Source organism: Perna viridis, chromosome 11 (genome assembly GCF_037379345.1).
Source record: "Perna viridis isolate PV_CMFRI_1.1 ecotype Kerala chromosome 11, ASM3737934v1, whole genome shotgun sequence".
NCBI lineage: Eukaryota > Metazoa > Mollusca > Bivalvia > Mytilida > Mytilidae > Perna > Perna viridis.
This window is the reverse complement of record NC_142455.1, coordinates 18,038,825-18,058,039: the sequence shown is the minus strand read 5'-3', so window position 1 is coordinate 18,058,039 and position 19,215 is coordinate 18,038,825. Positions and strand designations below refer to the sequence as shown.

The 19,215-nt window shown below is 32.3% G+C and overlaps 1 protein-coding gene across 1 annotated transcript; it reads right to left on the bottom strand.

Moving 5' to 3' along the window:
* Positions 1–112: 112 nt before the first annotated feature.
* LOC148603189 (putative ATP-dependent RNA helicase DDX23) lies at positions 113–18,362 on the bottom strand. Its single transcript, XM_088552400.1, has 16 exons — positions 18,255–18,362; positions 13,263–13,432; positions 12,473–12,595; positions 11,515–11,629; positions 10,319–10,460; positions 9,671–9,858; positions 8,270–8,446; positions 7,608–7,687; positions 6,487–6,712; positions 5,867–6,012; positions 4,972–5,149; positions 4,004–4,243; positions 3,365–3,516; positions 2,742–2,850; positions 1,458–1,632; positions 113–953 (listed from the first exon to the last, which is right to left on the bottom strand). Exons 2-16 carry the CDS (start codon positions 13,427–13,429, stop codon positions 727–729), a joined length of 2,445 nt encoding a protein of 814 aa, XP_088408526.1. The 5' UTR covers positions 13,430–13,432; positions 18,255–18,362; the 3' UTR covers positions 113–726.
* Between the last annotated feature and the right edge of the window lie 853 nt (positions 18,363–19,215).

Below are 19,215 nucleotides of genomic sequence, written 5' to 3'. Positions count from 1 at the left end.
ATTCAGGGCTTGTAACTTGTTTTTGTATATTATTCAACCTTTTAATATGTTAGTAATTGTGAATGGTTGCTTTTCTAGCAAACTACAATATGAAATAATAATACGAACATACTACAATATAGTATCATTTAATGTCACATAAAAACAAAGGTAATATTAACAATGACAAAGATTGGTAGCACTATTCCTCTAAACTGTGTCATCATTAAAATATGTTTCATTTCTCTTCATTTATCCAACAGTTTGTACTCTCCTGATCGAGGCTTCTAATATTTTGTAAATAATCTCCAAACATACCAGGCATACATCATTGTATATTCATCTAGATCAACATAAATAACTTAAATTTTTGAAAGATGTCCATTTAGAGTACAGCAGATGAATGTAATTTTGTCATGAGTTTTGGAAAAAAAAACTTACTGTAGCAGGTTAATATCCCTGTACTGATATTGTTAACTCATTCAATGTGTATACCACTCTAATATAATTTTTTCAGAGAGAATATTTTTTGTTAAAGTCATTATGTCCAAATCTTGACAATAACCTGCATACAAGTAGTCATGTTTATATTTATTGAATGGAGATTTTATTCATCAGTCCCTCTTCAGCAACCTCAAATTCAATCTATTGAAAGATATATTCTGAGTTCCTGTCACTTGAACATCCATCCTTCTAATAAAAATTTCTTTAATTAAACCACAATACCATGATTTTGTGTACAGTTTTTTAACTTAAGAAAATCGTCTCATCTTTTCTCTTCTTCTGTACAACAGTTCCTGGTTTATGCTGGGCGTCGGGATGACTTGCCAATTCTGGTGGACAATGAGACACAGGACTGTTCAACAGACATTGTTTCAAGTCGTAGAACACGGCACTATCGTCCTTTGTCAGGAATGAAATGGCTACACCAGCTTTACCAGCACGACCTGTTCTACCTATGCGATGGGTGTAATCTGAAACAACAGTAACAGCTGATCAATCTCCAGTTAACATTTTCACATAAAGTCATCAGTATTAACAAAGAAGTAAGATGTGTTATCCCTACAGAAAATGCACCATGACAACTTGGCTAAGGTTGATCTTACATGTATGTTGACATCATTTTGTAAAAACTACAATGTGTGCTTGCACTAAACAATTCAGGTTGCTAAGCAACATAGTTACATGTATTAGGGAAACAAATGGGAAAAAGTTTTATCTATTTGGAATAGGGAAAGACGATATGATTTTTGCATCCCAAACTCCTTTTAAACCACTTGATGAATTTTAGTGAAACTTCAAATGTAACTTTATTAACTTAAAAAAAAATATTGCCCATATACTATTGAAATTATGACCAAAATGAATAATATTCAGATTTAAAATTTAAGTTAGCAGAAAGCCATAAATATGAGAGCTCTGTTTAAACTTAATTCTTATTCAAAACTGTTATTCTATTTTACTACTAAAATACCAACCTTCTATAGATTTTGCCATGTCGTAATTGATTACAAGTGACACATCTTTAATATCAATACCACGACCAGCAACATCAGTAGCTACCAGGATGTCCTTAGAACCTCCCTTCAGACTGGCTAGGGCAAATTCTCTCTGTTCTTGTCCCTTACCACCATGGAGAGTAGTAGCACTGAACTGAAAATAGACAAAAAAACAAAGAAATGAAAAATGGAGGTACAAAATTGAAAAAAAATATCTGGGAAAAAAATGAAACTCGAGTAATATCCATCACACTTATAGGAAAAAAATGCATAAAATTAACATCCTTGGTTGCACATACCGCTACATAAACATGTATTACCATTTAAAAATGTTAAGTTGTACTCCAGCTAAGAATCATGCAAAATGTGTTCATGCGTAAAAAGCCTAAATATTTTTATTTTTGGTATTTTGTTTGAAATGCCATAGTAAACAGAAATTAACATTGGGTTTTCATATTATACCCCATGCTCTTAGGAGATAAAAATAATATAGAATGCACTGTAGATTTAAAAATTAAGGGAGATAACTCTGTAAATGACACTCAAATACAATAGAATCTATTAGATTTTCAATGTGGATTATCTCCTAAGAGCAGGCAGATTTGAATGAATATTTACACATTTCATAATATAGACCCATAAATCAACTTAATATCAAAAATAAAAATGTGTAGCCTTTTTTTAGGTATATCACATTTTGGAGAATTTGCATGGTTCTTATAAAGACTACTACTTAACAAGAAATTTCTCTTCAAGGGTCAGCTTTCTTTCGTATAGATGGATTGGTTGATCCTTTATTCCAAATATCAAACACAATATAAAACATAGATGAGCAAATGACATTCAAGAATTGTTTATATCTTTTTATTATTTGAGGCCAATAAAAAAAATATATATATGTCAAAACTTCAGAAAAAAAATTCAAGGTTGGAAGGTTGGGATTTTATCTACTTTCATTAATTTTTCTGACAAATGTCATATTAAAATTGTTTAATATGAATAAATTCATTAAGAATTATCATAATACACTTGCAGTATACCTGGGCTAGCTCCTATACATGTGCTACGGCATGGCTAGGAGCACCAATTTCGTTAATGAAGCCAACCGGTGAATGAACGAGATATAAGTTTTTTCCAGAAATTTTGGCACAAACTTGGTACCAGAATGTTTTTTTCTGGAATTTCGATCAGAATATTTCAAGGTTAGTTGGGTGAAAGGAAACATACATATATTTTTTTGGCCTGAGTAAATATGCCACATACCCCCATTTTCTCGAGAGACTTTGCCAGAACGTCCACACCTTTCTTCTGATTGACAAAGATGATAATTGGAGGTTCTAATCTGGTCTGCAGAATTCCCAATAACTTCTTCCTGTAAAAGACGTGTGATGAAAGTATGTATAAAATGTTAGTTACCAATATGCTGTAATGAAAACTTCTTAACATTGATGATTGGTTGGTTGATCCACTATATTAAATTTAAAACAAATATAAACTTTTCCAGCATTTCAGAAAAATGGTGGTAGTAATAAAATTACTGGACTTTGGAATAACAAACTGAGATTCCATGCACAAAATTACTTTTTTTGTTTAATTTGAAAAAGATGTAGGCTCTGCATGCTTTTTCTTTGATTAATGCACGATCTTCAGAATGGTTTGTAGTACGTTAAAACTCATGATTATGAACTTTGTAATCAACTAATTTCAACACATTTCCTCTACACTAATAAATCTGACATTCTCTTAAGTATATTGAAAAGGTTTTACCAGTCTTTATATAAGTATTCAGATTCATATAAAAATATCAATTCCACCTAAAAAGTTAATACACAATGACATGAAAATATATTGCTTCTCAAAACTGCCTTAAAATAACAATAATGTACCTTTTCTCACTATCAGTAACCATGTAGGCAATTTGTTCCACTTTCTCTGTTGGTTTTCCAGCTGATCCTATGTAAACCACAGCTGGTCTTCTTAAGTAGTTCTTTGCCAGTCTCTCCACAGCAGGGGGCATAGTAGCCGTAAACATCACAGTCTGTAAAAGATAAGACAAATAATATAATTTTTGGGGTTTAAGAACGTTATATAACACATATGCATTGGGTATTTTAGTAAAACTTAACTCTGCTTTAATTCAAAATTAATCACTTATCCAGCATGGAATCACAAAAATCGAAAGTTATATAAAAAATCTTTGATGCATCAACCTTTCCTTTAACTGACAAAGTGTTCTCTTCTTTATCAAAATAGTTATGAACATCACAAAAAAAATTTCAGTTCTAGAAGTACAATTCTAGATGCATAACTATCTGGACTGGACAGATAGACAGACAGCCCAACCAAAATACCTTAATGCCCCCAACTTTAAAATAAAATAAGGGAGACCACCCAGAATAAAAAATACTTTGTCAGGTTGATGCTGATGGTGTGTTTTGAATACTAGTGTATGTTTAAGAATCCTGATTAACTATCTTTGCCAGATTCTATTAAAGACTTGTACTTTATAATGTAGGTTATCATACTTGTCTGTATTTCTTCTTAGATTTATAATTTTTCATTAACATTTCACTGTCCTCTGCATCCTCTGTGTCAGGTTTCAGATTGGATGTGGGTAGGTATGTTAAAATCTTCTGGACATCAGGTTCAAAACCCATGTTTAACATCTTGTCGGCTTCATCCATGACAACATAGGTACACTGATTCAGAACAAGGTACCGATTCTCCAACACATCAATTAGACGACCAGGTGTTGCTATGACAATCTGTAATAGACAGGCAGTAAAAATGTTCAAAATATGCCTTAAAACGTTTGAGCTCAATTTTGTTCTTTTTTAAAATTATTTTTACTTCTTTTATTAAATCTTAAAGGTGTCTTAACAGCTATAAATATGACTAAATTGATCTAAAAAGTACTACATGGTCTTAAATTTCATTAAATTTGGCTTAATTTTACCAAATTTATCTAAATTCTAATTGTGTTTACACAGCTACAAGTTTGACTATAAAACTGATCTTAAGTGTAGATAATTGAAATAAATTTTCCTAAAATATGCTTTATTAAATTGTACTAAAATTGCTAAAGTATATGTGGCCTCATGGCTATAAATATAACTAAACTGTTACAAATAAGCTTAAGATTTTATGCTACATTTGACTGAATTTTATATGTGTCTAAACAGCTATACATTTGACTGAACTGATCTAAAGTGTACTAAATTGATTGAAATTTAAAATAATCATGGTAACTTCCACTAAATTTGACTGAATTTAAACTAAATTTTGCTAAGTGTGTAAACAGTACTGTTCCTCAATTAAAAAAACTGAAAATTTAACTTTTTTATTTTGACTAAATTTTCAACTACATTTAACTCCATCATATGTTTTTAAAATACTAGTTATGGGAGGATGTGTACCAAAAAAACAAGTTTGTTTCCTTCAAAAGTTTTCTTTATTTCCTTGTATTGGGAGCATAATACATGTGTATGTTTACCTCACAACCCTGTCGTAGTTTAAAACCTTGCTCTTCCCTTGACAGACCACCAATCACTGCTACTGTTCTGATGCTCAAACTAAGAGCAAACTTCACTGTCTCCTCCTCGATCTGCTGAGCTAACTCACGGGTGGGTGACAGAATGATTGCATATGGTCCCTGGTCTACATCTTCTAACCTGGTATGAAAAGCAATAGAATGGAAACATATATAACAACTTATTCACGTAGCAAAAAAAAACCAAACAAACAAAACCTACCAAATAACTAAAACCTGATATAAATACAAATCACAAATTTTCTGTTTTGACTGTATCAAGAGCACCTGATACTCATCTCCACCTTTTTCTAGTGTAAAAAGTTCAAAACAGGGAAAGGAAGCTTGTTAACATAATGAAAAAGTAAAGGGAGAATCTTTCCATAAGGACAAACATTATACATTGTTTTTTTGTACTTAAACTGTCAAACAAGTATTTAACAACAATCCCTCCAAGTGGTTTTGAGTTATTGAATGTGCTATCAAACAACAGACTGAAAGAACTATAGTATAATAAAGACAAAGTTATCAAAGATACGACAGATTTGCCAATATCAATAAATTTACGCCATAACTGTTACTGATAGTATAGTGATTTTGCACAGGTTGTTGAGCAAGAGTATACTGGAAGTAGATTTTTTGAATAGCAACCAAATTTGCTAACAATATATGTCCCATCTCCAAGTATATAAACCACACACAAAATTAGAAATCAATACATCCATTAGTTGAGATAATTGCATTGAAATTACAACAGATGGAAGTATGGAATGACCAACAAGGTGAATCAATATACCACCAAATCCTTGAATGGAAGTATAAAATTACATGTACCAGATAAAAATGTTTCTTTTCTCACCTTTCTATTTTAGGTAAACTTTGGATCCACTTGAGCAGTGGTAACAAGAAAGCTGCAGTTTTACCGGACCCAGTCTGAGCTACACCAATAATATCTCTATTCTGTAAACCTATTGGTATAGCCTGCCTCTGGATAGGTGTGGGTTCCTGAAATCAACAAAATCACAATTAAAAATAAGATTTTGTTTTTAGTTTAACTAAATTGATTGAATTTGAAAACCCGCTACATGCCATAGATTTCAGGTATATTTGTAATGAAGACAAGAAGTATCCATATATTCACCTTTCAGCTTAGAATGTATAACAAAGTACCCAACTAGTGCAACTGGTCTATGTTCAAAATATTTGGTTGAATCCTATTTGCTTTTATTTTTCTGTGGTTATCTTAGGATTTGTTTGGGTCTTTGTTTTCTTAAATTCTTCTAATTTCTTTTTGCATTGTTCTTTAGTTTTGAACTTTACATCTCACTTCTACAATTTTTTTCTTTAATTCATGTAAAATTAAAATTGTAGACTTGAGACAGACAGATGGCACCCCCATAAAAAAACAATTCAAGCTATTCAATGTAAAACTCTTGATACAAAAAAACGTCTTGTATTTCCTATGACAGCGACACTCACCTTATAACCAACTCTATCAATAATCTCCTTAAGATCACTTGGCAGATCACTCTCATTCCAGTCACGAAAGGGGTTAGGTATTTTACCTCCTTTACAGGAGATGTTATAATCTTCTTTGAATATTCTCCAATCTCTCTCTGTCATTTCTGACAATGGTTTGTCCTTCCAATGACGATCATCCCATTTTTGCTTGGCTTCTTTCTTTGAAATATTTTTCAATCTTTTCCTAAAATAATACAACAAAAAATAATAAAAAAATAATTTTGAAATTAAAATCAAATAGGTTGATCTCCTACATGTACATCATATGATATCGGTACATATGTAGCTGATTTTTACTGATTGATGCATTCTCATTATGTAGCTTAGGAATTTCTTATGATGTCTTGTTTTAGCTTTGCTCATATGTTTTAATCAGCGACATTAATGCATTTTCCCATTGCTCTTACTGCTTGATACTGTAAACTGGGAAATTTGCTCTGTTTTTTTTCCCCATGGATATTGTGATTAATCTAAATTCATGCAGCTTTAAATTCATGATCTTTCCCAAAATCATAGAATAATATTGTTCGAAAAAAGTATTTACAACGGTTTTTTGTTTGTTTTTGCGGTACAGCTCTTACCACAAAAATAGCAAAAATGAAACTGCAGAGAAAATTTCACGGCTTAAAGCATTTTTTATCTCAAGCTACTACCCTGACACTAAAAAATTTCAGCAACTCCCATGCCAACACTATATCAAATCAACTGATGAGATCAATTTTAACATCTCAACTAAACATCACATCTATGACCTATCAGGTAGACTTACTACAAGTCAAGTCTTTATGATATATACATGTATGAAACACAAAATCTATGAAATTAACCTCTCTGATAAAGCTTCTACTAACTGCTGTGAAACTCTTCTGCAAACAATGAGTAAATTTGCTACCATAGAGAAACATGCAATCAATGAACTTTTTCCTTTATTCTCAAATTCAAAGAGATGAACTAATAGCACATCTACCTATCGGGTTTCACTGAGATTTTTTCTGTCTCAACCTTTAAACTGCATTGTTCTCAGTACACCCTAGTACATTTTTAAATAATTTCCAACAACAAACTGCAAAACGTCATACTTCTCCTGTTCTTTTTCTGCATCTGTTCTTCGTTTCTCTAAAAGATCTCCATAAAACATGGACTGCTCTTTCTTCTGTGACTGAAAAATGGATGGAAACAGCATTTAACATAGGATTTCAGGACAACATGGGCAAAATAAAGTATAAGCAGGACATCTACTCACTTTAAACAACTTTATACAAACTAGTCCAATGAATTTTCAGAATTCCATAAATAAATCTATGCAAAATAATTCAAGGACACTAACTTGCTCAACATCTTTATTTCAAAGTTCGTAGATGAAATTTATGTACACTGAGAAAATATACATAATTCTAATACAATGTCCTATAATTAACTACAAACAATATATAACCTGATATGATCAATCCCTTGACGATCGCGATGCAATAATAGTCATTTGTTTTTCATTTTAGAATAAAAATAATTTATGTCAGGTATGGTGTTGTACTAATTTTCACACAGGCTAGTGTTAATATTCATATTTTATACCTAGCTAATGCTTGGTATAAAAACATAGCCCAAGTGAGCAACACCAGGCTGCCTATTTCGCAAAATCACCCAGTAGCATGAGCTATGCCAATGTGAAAATGAGTACAAAACCATACCCTACAAACTACTTCTAAAAATCCTTAAAATTTATAAGTATTGGTATACATACTTTTAAATCTATACCAGCTACATATCCCCTTCCATAGAACTGGACCTGGTGTTTGTCTTTATAAAGTGGATTATAATCGGTGGATGTATCATCACCTGCGTCCCAATCAAATACAAACTTCCTGTCATTTAATCTCCTGATACGACGCTTCTTCTTTACAAGACCCAAGTATCTCTCCTAAACACATATATAACCAGAATGATTTGTTGTTAACTTTACATGTTATAGCATTGGTTAATATGTCAAGGAAATAAAAAAAGAGAATGATGAAATTACCATATTTTCCGGACTATAAGTCAATATTTATTTCAGCTAAGTGTCAGCCTCGACTTATCGTCCACTTCGACTTATCTAAGGATTTTTCAAGAAAATTTTTTATCTACAATGCATTTCATTAGATTTGTTTAGTTCAATTTTGATCGCTTTAATTCAAAATTTTTGGTAACTGCAATCAAAGAAAGCCATCACTCAAACAGTCAAACCGGCGATTGAATTCGAATATTATTGATCAATGCCGCTACCCTTTATGAATGAATACCATGATGTTAATATAAACTTTGAAAACGTTAAAATATGTAAACAAACTCTAGAAGATATGTTAACAAAACTTTTTAACTTGGAAAACATTATCGAGTGTTTGGGAGTTATCGGTCCTTTAATATGCAAATTTATACCCATTTACTGTATGTTGTGACACATTCGCAAGTGGCTCAAATTATAATTAGTTATCTAAATGGCTAATTGCAACCAAATTTGCAGGTAATAATTATTTTTTATTGTATTTCATAATACCAGGTAATATTGTTTACTAATTACCGCTCGTAATTATGACAAATTCATCAAAAAAATTTCCGCTAATTTCACACATGGGTGTCCATGTTTGACATGTTTATGGTTTTGTACTCCTGATCTAAGGCTTCAGAGTCATTGACATGCCATTCAATAAACTAATTGAACTTGCGGACAAAGTACACTTTAAAAAAAACACAGATATTAATTTAATTCAGAAATCTTATACTTAGTAACATGGCTGGAATAATATATATGCTGTCGAAAACCATCCGCTCAACTAGGACCTACACTGGCATGTACGATATAAATTAAATGCAAACTCTGACCCTCGACTTATCTATGTTTTTTTTTCGTCGATTTTGGTCAAAATTAGGTAATTCGACTTATACTCCACATTGACTTATAGTCCAGAAAATATGGTATGATATGTAAGTCCAACTCTTTTTGATGTTGTAAGTACAGTAAGAGTTTAGAAAAAAAAATCAGAATATAATGAAAGAAAAGGAGCTCCTTTCTAGCAACACATGAATTTATCAAAAACTAATTAAATCCCTACAAGGGGATTCTGAGTAACTACATAACAAGTTCTAGCATATTAAATGCTCTCACCTTGATAGCATCAACGACTTTATCTTTTTCTTTTTCTTCCATAACTTTGTCCTTATCTTTATCCTCCTCCTTGTTTCTCTCCCTTTCTCTTTCTCGTCTTTCACGTTCCCTCTCTCTATCCCTTTCTCGGTCTCTATCACGATCTCTGTCTCGATATCTGTCCCTGTCTCTCCTGTCATCAACTCCCCCTGAAGTATTTAAAAAAAATGACGATGAAGTTAAGGCGTGCTTGGCATACCCCGACTGGTACAGGAAGTTGATATCAAGACAGCAACCAAAATCACTTAAGGCATATGCCCCATCTATATAAAGAAACACATACATGTAAAGCTAAAGCTTGCATGTTGAAAATCTTAATTTTACCATCTTAATCTTATTACAAATATTTTCGTCATCTATTCCATGAAACCAGTTTCTTATGCGAGTTTTACATGGTTTGACATGAGTAAACTATAATTAAAATCATTCAAAAGTCCTTAGAAAGGAATGTATTTGGTGACTGTCCTGTCCTTTTTGTTCTATAATATATTTTGTAAATTGGTGTGTATTAAATAGCTGCATAATTTATTGCTGAAAAGAGCTTGCTGTTTCGGTAAAGTAGAATGCAAAAAGATAAGATTTTGTCATAAAATTCTGTGTGACTCATACATTCTTTACCACCATGGCTAGCACTAAGGAAGTCCAACTGTTTCTTTTTCTCTTCTTCCATTTTCTTTCTTTGTTCCTGAACCTGTTCTTGTCTTTTTTTCAATGCCTCTGCAGCTCTTTCTTCTTTTGATAAGAATTTTGGCTAAAAAAGACAGAAAGAATTAAAAATTATAATATGGGATTGAAATGACAGATGATAATGTTTCACACATTCATTACTACAGTTGAATTCCATTTAAAAACAATATGACATGTTATCATGACTAAATGTATGTATATCAAATTTAAGGACAAAAAAGGCAAATGTACTGAATTTGTACCTATTACATATTCTATCATTATCAGAGCTTAGATAGATAGATTTATTTGATTAAATATCAACATATACAATAATTTTAAAAAGACTTATTGTATCATATATGTTAAATATAATAATGATAACTGTAGAGAAAATATGTTTAAAGTAAGTGGAATAATGCCTAAAATAGCTATCAAAAGATGTTGATATTCAATTGGAATAACCCATGAAAGCCACATGGCTTATTTCCAATGCTTTTGAAAGCATGGAGATAATGTATTCATAAACCTATGCCCATATTGGAATCAGGAAGACAGGACAGACTCTCTACAGGCCTTCTAGCCAAAAGAAATATCATTTACACTGACTGATTTGCTTTTTTATACAAAAAAAAAAAACTGCTACCGGTAATAAAAACTAAGTAGAAGTTAAATTATCTAAAAAAAATTATTGGTTAATTACAAATCTTTATTTCAAGGCTGTCTATCAAAATCACTTCCATAATGCAGTTTATTTGAATTTTAATGCATAATTCTTACAATAATCTATGACCAAAATCAAATAAGCATCATGAGAATTAACTGCAGATTTCATCCATAGCTCATACTTATGTAAGAATAATCATGGGAACCAAGATTCTAGCGGAAATCAAAAGAATGTAATCCAAGAACAAAGACCAGACATGAAAAACAGACAAACACAACAAAGAACATAAAGTAATTAAAATAATACATACAAAGTAACAAAAGTAAATGAGCAACTCAGACTCCACTAAAAACTGAGACCATGAACCAGGTGCACCTTTTAGGGTAAGTGACCTCTGCTTTTCTAGAAACATCCGCCGAGATGTTCATAAAAAAAAGAACAGTTTCTTAATATAATGTGACCTTTGACATACCTTACTAAGGGCTTCCTCTTCAGCCTTTTTCTTTGCCAACAGTTCCTCTAAAGACAAGGGAACCTTCTTTGGCACTTTTTCTTCTTCTTCTTTTACTTCTGACTTGGCATCAGATCTAAAGAACAGGATAAATATATAATTTGAAAGTAAATGAAAGGCAACAATGGTTATAGGCAAAAAACCAATAACAAAAATAAGATAAGGGGAGTTATGACCAAAATAAAACACAACAAAATTCAGGGATATAGAAGTAAACAAGCATCTCTGACTCCATTAAGAATTAAGAGCAATGAGCAGGTGCTAAACATTCTTTTCTTTACAAAACCTCAGGTGGAAGTGTAAAACGTTTGCAATAAAAATGGGTATTTCTCAAAACTCTGTTTCAAAGAACTGAACAAGATTTGTTTTAAATGGTAATTCCAATGGATAATAGTAGAAATCAATCTGATTATCTAAAAAGTTACGTAAGAGCAACAAACATTTGCAAAGATAACTTTAATATGACTCATAAAGACTTTTCAATATCTACATTTTTAAATGTTGCTACTTGTAATCAAATTAATTCACACCAATTTAATGGTAGATTTCAGGAAGGAAGAAATAAACAATAAAAACAAAATAGAAAAATTACAACCTACTTTAATTACAAAATGATAAATGAATTTGCATGATAAAAATAATATCTTAAAACTTAAGGAGGTAGACGTAGGATAAGGGACATAACTAAAAAAATTAGTGATATGTTTGCATCAAACACAATTTCACCTAAGCCTCTCAAGCTTTCATTTGAAGCAGAATAAAATGAATTGAAGTTAAATAGATGCTTACATAAGATAGATGCAAAATGCTGAATACAAACATTCCAGTGATTTTTAAGAGTTGTTTCCCTTATCCTAGGTCTACCTCCTTAAGCACATTGAATTCATTATTTCTGTTTTATAAATTAAATTTTCCCTACTTGTCTTTCTTCTTATCTTTGTCCTTCTTCTTATGTCTTTCTCGACTTCGGCTTCTTTTTCTTTCTTTGTCTTTTTCTTTACTTCTACTTCTCCTTTTTCTTTCTCTACTTCTTGATCTGTGTCTGGAAATAAATCAGATGACTCCTTTAAAATAACTGTGACATGCATATCATCCATATATTTTCTGGAATTAAGTTTCTTAGGGCAGTTTGGCAAACGCCTTTCAAATTTAATGAACATGTACATGTGTATGTTTTTTCAAAAAAGAAAAATTAAGAATAGTTCATTGATACATGTACATGTATGTTAATGTAGTTTATTCTTTAGATGCAGTTCAAATTATTTCTCCATTAGCGATACATGTAGTCAATTAATTAAGATATTCAACATATGAGCTTGATCATAGATGGTAAAATCTACTGTAAATTAAACCATAGAGAGTGAAAAATATTAAATTAAGACCGGCTGATTGACTATGAGTCTAACCTGTAAGATCTGAAGTTATGTCAGTAAAATGTTCCTGGAGGGGTGGAAAGCCTCATAAATATTTAAACCTTGGTTGGGTTTTTTTCTGATATTTAACACAATCTAATGCATTGCAAAAATGAAATTAATTCTCTTGGTTGTACTCCTTATGAATTATGGCATTTAAGGGAAGTATTACTGGAATAGTCCATAACATCAGGAAACCTACCACAGAAATTTAATTACCAGCCATTGGTTAATAAGTCATATGCAATTTTAATAACTCCCTTATAGAATGAAAGAAAATATTATTTTAATACTTACCTTTCTTTATCTTTCTTTTTGTGCTTCCTTTCTCGTGATCTTGACCTAGATCTGTCCCTCTTATCTTTAGGTGACCTTGACCTTGCTCTTTTCCTGTCATCTTTTTTCAGCTCAGCATCAGGAGAATGCTGTCTTTTTCGGTCATCTTTTCTTTGTTCAACTTCCATTTCCTTGAAGAGATAAAGAGATTATAACTTTAAGCAAACATATTTAAAATAATACATGAATCCCACATTTTTCTGAAATGATTTCTCTCCTATTTGTAAGAAAAAAAAATAATATAAGAACTACAAGAGTTGCATTTCCATATCTGCTTAGTATCAGGAACTATAAACAATCTACAGCATTAATACTGGCTCTTGTGTAAAGAGATAAAAGGGAGATTGATAGCAATAGTAATCACACATACCTTCCAAACCATTCTAGCTTCATTGGTTAATTTTCCAAATGATATGAAATTTGATGAATCCAATAGATTCATAATGCTTAACCCTTTCAGTGCCACAGCAAATATTTCATTTTTTTCTTTTCAGTGCCATGGCTTGTTTTTTCACTTTCAAATATTTCTTCAGTGACATTAACAATGACCTAACATCACAAAGCGATATCAGATAAGTGGAGTTTTCAATGCAGGTGCTTGCTTCCTTTCACATATGCAGCCCATATATACCAATTTATATATTAATCAGGCTGGAAATTCGAGAGTGTAAGCAAGTACTGGTGTTTTCACACAGAAAGCATGTATCAATTCTGTAGTATTAAAATAGTGGCTTGCATGTATAATGTATTAGGACACTGGTTGTAAAAATAATTGCCAGATGGCAAAAAGATATTGTCATTGTTACTGGTTAAGGGTAGTCGCATTTTAATTTCTGACCATAATTGATTGAAGTGCAATAAAAAGGGCCATATGCAATATTAGAACGATTAACACAAAAACCAACAGAAAGGAAAATAAAACCCTAAAGAAGTTTACCTTTACAAGGCAAAAAATCTTAAATGCACTTACAAAAGAAATAAACACATATAACACATTTTCCGCTTAAATGATTTTTTAGCCAGTGTAAATAGAATGCCAGGTTTGAAATTCCTTTTCTCAATACAGGCACCAACTCAGAAATTATCTTGCCAGACAATTTGCAAGCTCTAGCAATGCTAGAGTAAGGTAGCATATAATACATGAATTTTATTTACCCATTTGGGTCAGGCAAAAAAAAAAAAACACAATAGAGAATACGAAGAAGATATTAATATCACATATAGATGTAGCGGAAAAGTCATGACGGATATGAACCTCATTTCTGAAATCCCATAGATTTGCCTAGTTCAGACAAAAGTTCAATAATTGGGTTAAGAATTGTTTTTAGTGGATTGGATGGTTGGTCTCTAAATGCCACATTTTGATCACTTTATTAAAAAAAAAATGAAATATAACAATGAGTGCATATCATCCCTGTTAAAGTATCAAGAAATGAACGTAAACTGATCGATAAAATAAGTCAAGTATTGCAGCTTGGTCGTGAATGGTGGATGTTAACGATCGTTAATAACAAATAATTGATGGATCACACGGAGGATCAGTTATGTTTTCCTACTATAATAATTGTATTTTAGTGTATGTTATTGAAAAATAAGAAATCCATCAGAATGATGTTATATATATTATATTTCCAAGTAATAGCCAACGCCCAAAACCATATAGTTTTCACATATTCACGTAAGTGTTCAAACCAATGTAAACAAACCACAAATTTTTTTTAATGACAAAGAAATAATGATTACTTTGGTTATCAGCAAATCACATATTCACTCTGACTTTACACTCTCATTTCAGATAACAAGTTCTTAATGTTCATTTATTAAAATAAATTTTCATTAATAAGACAAAATAGCACTTTTATGATCGTGAAGAAAGAGGCAAAGGATTTCAAGATCGTGAATATAATCGTGAACAAATTTCAAAACATTTCCTTAGTACCAAAAGCATGTTTTACTCATCTACAATGACCGATTACTGTATGCGTGATTGTTGTAAATGGATATAAAATGTCAGAATTCTTACAGTTTTATTGCTGCAACTAAGTGTCATCATGACATACTGATTTATCTGTACCAAAGTTTTTGATGTTTAATCTTATATTTTTAAAACTTCTTTCTGTTTCCAATTTTTAATACATGTCAACCTCAAACTACTGCTTAATATGTTGGACACCAACATAGATCATCTCAAAATGTCACGGTAGCTGTGAAAGACAATTCATAACCCTGCACCCTCTCTTGCAGTTTTTAATAACTACGTATAGGACAAATTTTTTATTTCTTCGTGCTATATCTGTCGCACCTCTTAACTTAAAAGATACTTTTAACAAACAGCAAAACACATCCCTGCCATGGGTCTGAAAACACAAAGGAAAACTACAAACAAATTATATATATATAAGCCAAATTAAAAAAAAATCCCTACATTATACCCGAGCCTATACAAGAAAAACGCCAATTAATAGTCAGGAAATCAAGGGAAAATTACAACTGAATTTTGTCATGGAAACGTCCTTGGGCAATGACGTCATATTTATTACTTCAGCAAGTGGACACAAAGCGTAAAAGCACCGGTGGACTATGAGTGATTCTGAGGGGGACAATTTGTCCGACACAAACAGCATTCGAGGGGACAGTGACTTGGAGACAGAAGTTGACAGTAGTGACGAAGAAGAGTTACATGCAGATGTCAATGGTATTCCTGCCACGGAGCATCTACAACCATGGTTCCAAATTTTCCCACCACAGGATATGGACAATGGTGAACATGAGGATTTTGCTGAAGAAACAGGACCAAAGAATATGCCTGAATCCTGTACAAGACCAGTAACTTACTTTTATCTGTACAGGACAATGGGACTGTTACAGCAGATTGTCACAGAAACTAATACGTAAAGTAAAAATATTTCGATAAAAGATTACTCAGCGATCCTTAACATTTTGTGCAACTTTGTGTCCAAACCAGACAACTGAGTCCATAAAGTAGTGTAAGCCTGCAAAAACTTACTAGTATTCTGTCCACAGTTGTCTTAACAGAACTGATTTCAAAATATTCAATATTTCAATAAATCAAATAATATAAAATTTCAGCAAAAACAATTTTTTTTACATAACCATATAACCATAGACAGAAAAAAATACGATTGAATACCCCTCAAGTGACAACGAGACAATGTAGGTTTTCAAATAAAATCTTTTGACTCCGGCTGTTGCTCAAATATAAAACCCCAACCCAATCCTCGAGAAGAAAATGGTCTGTGCCTCAAATCCTCTCTAAATATCATTTGTAGTTTAAAATATTCATCACTGTCCTTCATGCAATATGGGAGGGGAACGCAAGTACTCATTTTTGATAAGACCCTAAATTAAATTTGAAGAATAAAAGATTTTTTTCTATGAATTGATTCACCTAATTTTGTATTTTGTGTAACAGGAGAGCATATTTTTGCCTCACAAAATCATACCTTCCCCATCATGGATGGAACCCTAGAACACTCAGTGGCAGATTAGTGACAAACTGTTTGGGCTAAAGAATAGACCCTTTATCCAAGTAAATTAACTGGCTACATTTTGTGCATGAATATTCAAATCTATTACAGTGAAACCTGTCTAAACCGAACCCTGAATAATTCAAAAACCTGTCTAAATTAGACACTTTTTGAAGTCTCTGCATCAATTTTATATTTTTTTTTAATCTGGGTAAACTGAACTTCTTTCTTAACTGAACAAGAGATTCAGTTTCAGCAGGTTTCAATGTACTTGCTTCAGTGTAAGTTGACCGTCCTGCCATATTTTCCTCCCCTAAAAAATCTTCACCACATGAATGACATCTGAACCATGAGCATTTAATATAGTTTCTCCTCTAGTGTCTACCCCAGAAGTGAATTTTATCAGCAACTTGGTAGATGTTTCCAGAATAGCAGAGGATGCTTACCCTACCAGTGCACCTAGTCCAAATTCTAGTGGAGTCTGGGTTGCTCATTTACTTTTGTTCATACACTACTGTCAACAAATGTTAATTTATCCAGTCTCCACAGTGGAGATATTACGAGTGGGGTCACAGTATCTCCATTCTCCACAGTGAAGTCACCATTTCAAAAATTATCTGTAGTTTACTGCTCTTGTCTTTATACCAAAGCATATTTAATGGTTATAGCAATTCAATTACATTTTAGTACTTGACAGGAATAAATATTGAAAAGGAATGGAACAATTTTATCCCAGTTTTTACATAGCTAACTGAAACAAAATTGGGTGTTATATGTGTTCTCCAGGTATTGTTACCTGTAATTTACTTCACATTAAATTTTAATAAGGTTACATGTACATATATGTATAACAAAAGCCATTTACCTTAGATATCTGTCTTTTCAGACAAGAGATGCAGTGCTTTTAATCAAGAGCCACAACTGCTTAGGTATCTATCTTTTCAGACAGATATGCAGTACTTTTACCAAAAGAGCCAACTTCAAGTTAGGCATCAGTTTTTTTCTGACTAAGGTCTAAAAAGACCAAGCCTATTTTGCATAACAAATGTCTCTTCAGACATACAAAGTTGGTACATGTCATTTACAGACATTTATCAAATTGTTTTATTTTCACTGCTACATGTATTTTCATAGCAAGTTTTTAAATTTTAATAAATGTTGCAACTTAACTTAGTCTCATTTATTTAGCCTTGTCACGGCTTGTGAAACAATTGCTGACAATACTTGTATACATGAGTTGCGATTGGCAAGTACAGGTGATTCCAACATTTTCATTTCATTTTATCTTTTGTTGTCAAAAGGTACCCGCTTATGTGTAAAATTAGCTCACGACGCAACATGGCCAGGGTGCGGAGGTAATTTTAGGCCTTGTAGTTATAATTTTTCTAGTCTCCCAATTATCTCCCCACAAAACAACTGTTACTGGGCCTATGGAATCAAAATTGAGAAGAGTTTGGCCAGTGACCTTATATATTCTACCTCTACGAGTACTGACTCCGTTGATTTCGTTCGCAATGTTAGTATCTAGTCGTTTTAGTGACGCTCTTCCAATATCATGGGCGCAGCCATGTTGTCAACTAGTACCAATTTCTTTAAAACACAGAGCTTACGGTAATCAGTCATTATTCGGGGACCAGTAAACGTGGAAACTTGTAGTACTTATTAAAGACTTGAGAAGACCTAGGAAGACCTTGGATTATAGGGGAAGTCCGGAGGCAAGTGGAAAATCCGATTTCCATTGTTTTTGCTTTGTATGATAGATTTGTTAATTAGAAAACGATGTGCGAAGTTTTACCGAGATAAAAATCATTTTAGTGGTGCACATAAACCCACAAAAAAAAAGGTAATTACGGTAAATCCGAAGTAAATTCCGGTGGGGGCAAGATCTAATTACAGAGAAATTAGTACCTGTCCAATATTGACGTACGACTCATTTCATATAAATTAATGCAATTTGATTCAATTCAATTTTGTTTATAGACAAATTTTGAGAAAACGTGGTCAATTCATTATAAACAAAGTATAATATGATTTTAAGCTATGCTTTTGATGGACGGAGCTCAATATCATATTAAAAGATGAACCTCGCACCGCACTTGCGCAACCGTGTCGACAAATTTCGTCACTTCCGTCAGAATAGTTTTTAGCCATTCATAGTTCTGGTGTTACATTCTACTTATATATATATGTATATATATAGAGAGAGAGAAGGTCTGAAAAATTCCCAACGATGTTAGAACTGTCAAATTTGCGATGCAATTTTTTGGTCGTTCCCTTCGCGGGACTCGAACTCGTACCGCTGTGACATCTATGGCAACACCGCCTGCACTAAGCCCAGCGCCCTAGACCACTCGGCCAGCTAGGCTATATAAAAATATAGCTTTCGCTGGCCAGGTGATTCCTACTCGTAGGATTAATCTAGGGCT

Bases quoted from the DNA above. Each gene is read 5' to 3' on its own strand.
- LOC148603189 (XM_088552400.1), bottom strand. From the start codon at position 13,429: ATGGAAGTTGAACAAAGAAAAGATGACCGAAAAAGACAGCATTCTCCT. The intron at 10,461-11,514 runs GTATGTCAAAGG...TGTCTTTTTTAG, and splicing joins AAGAGGAAGCCCTTAGTAAG to CCAAAATTCTTATCAAAAGA. The intron at 6,013-6,486 runs GTGAGTGTCGCT...TGTTGATTTCAG, and splicing joins TTGATAGAGTTGGTTATAAG to GAACCCACACCTATCCAGAG.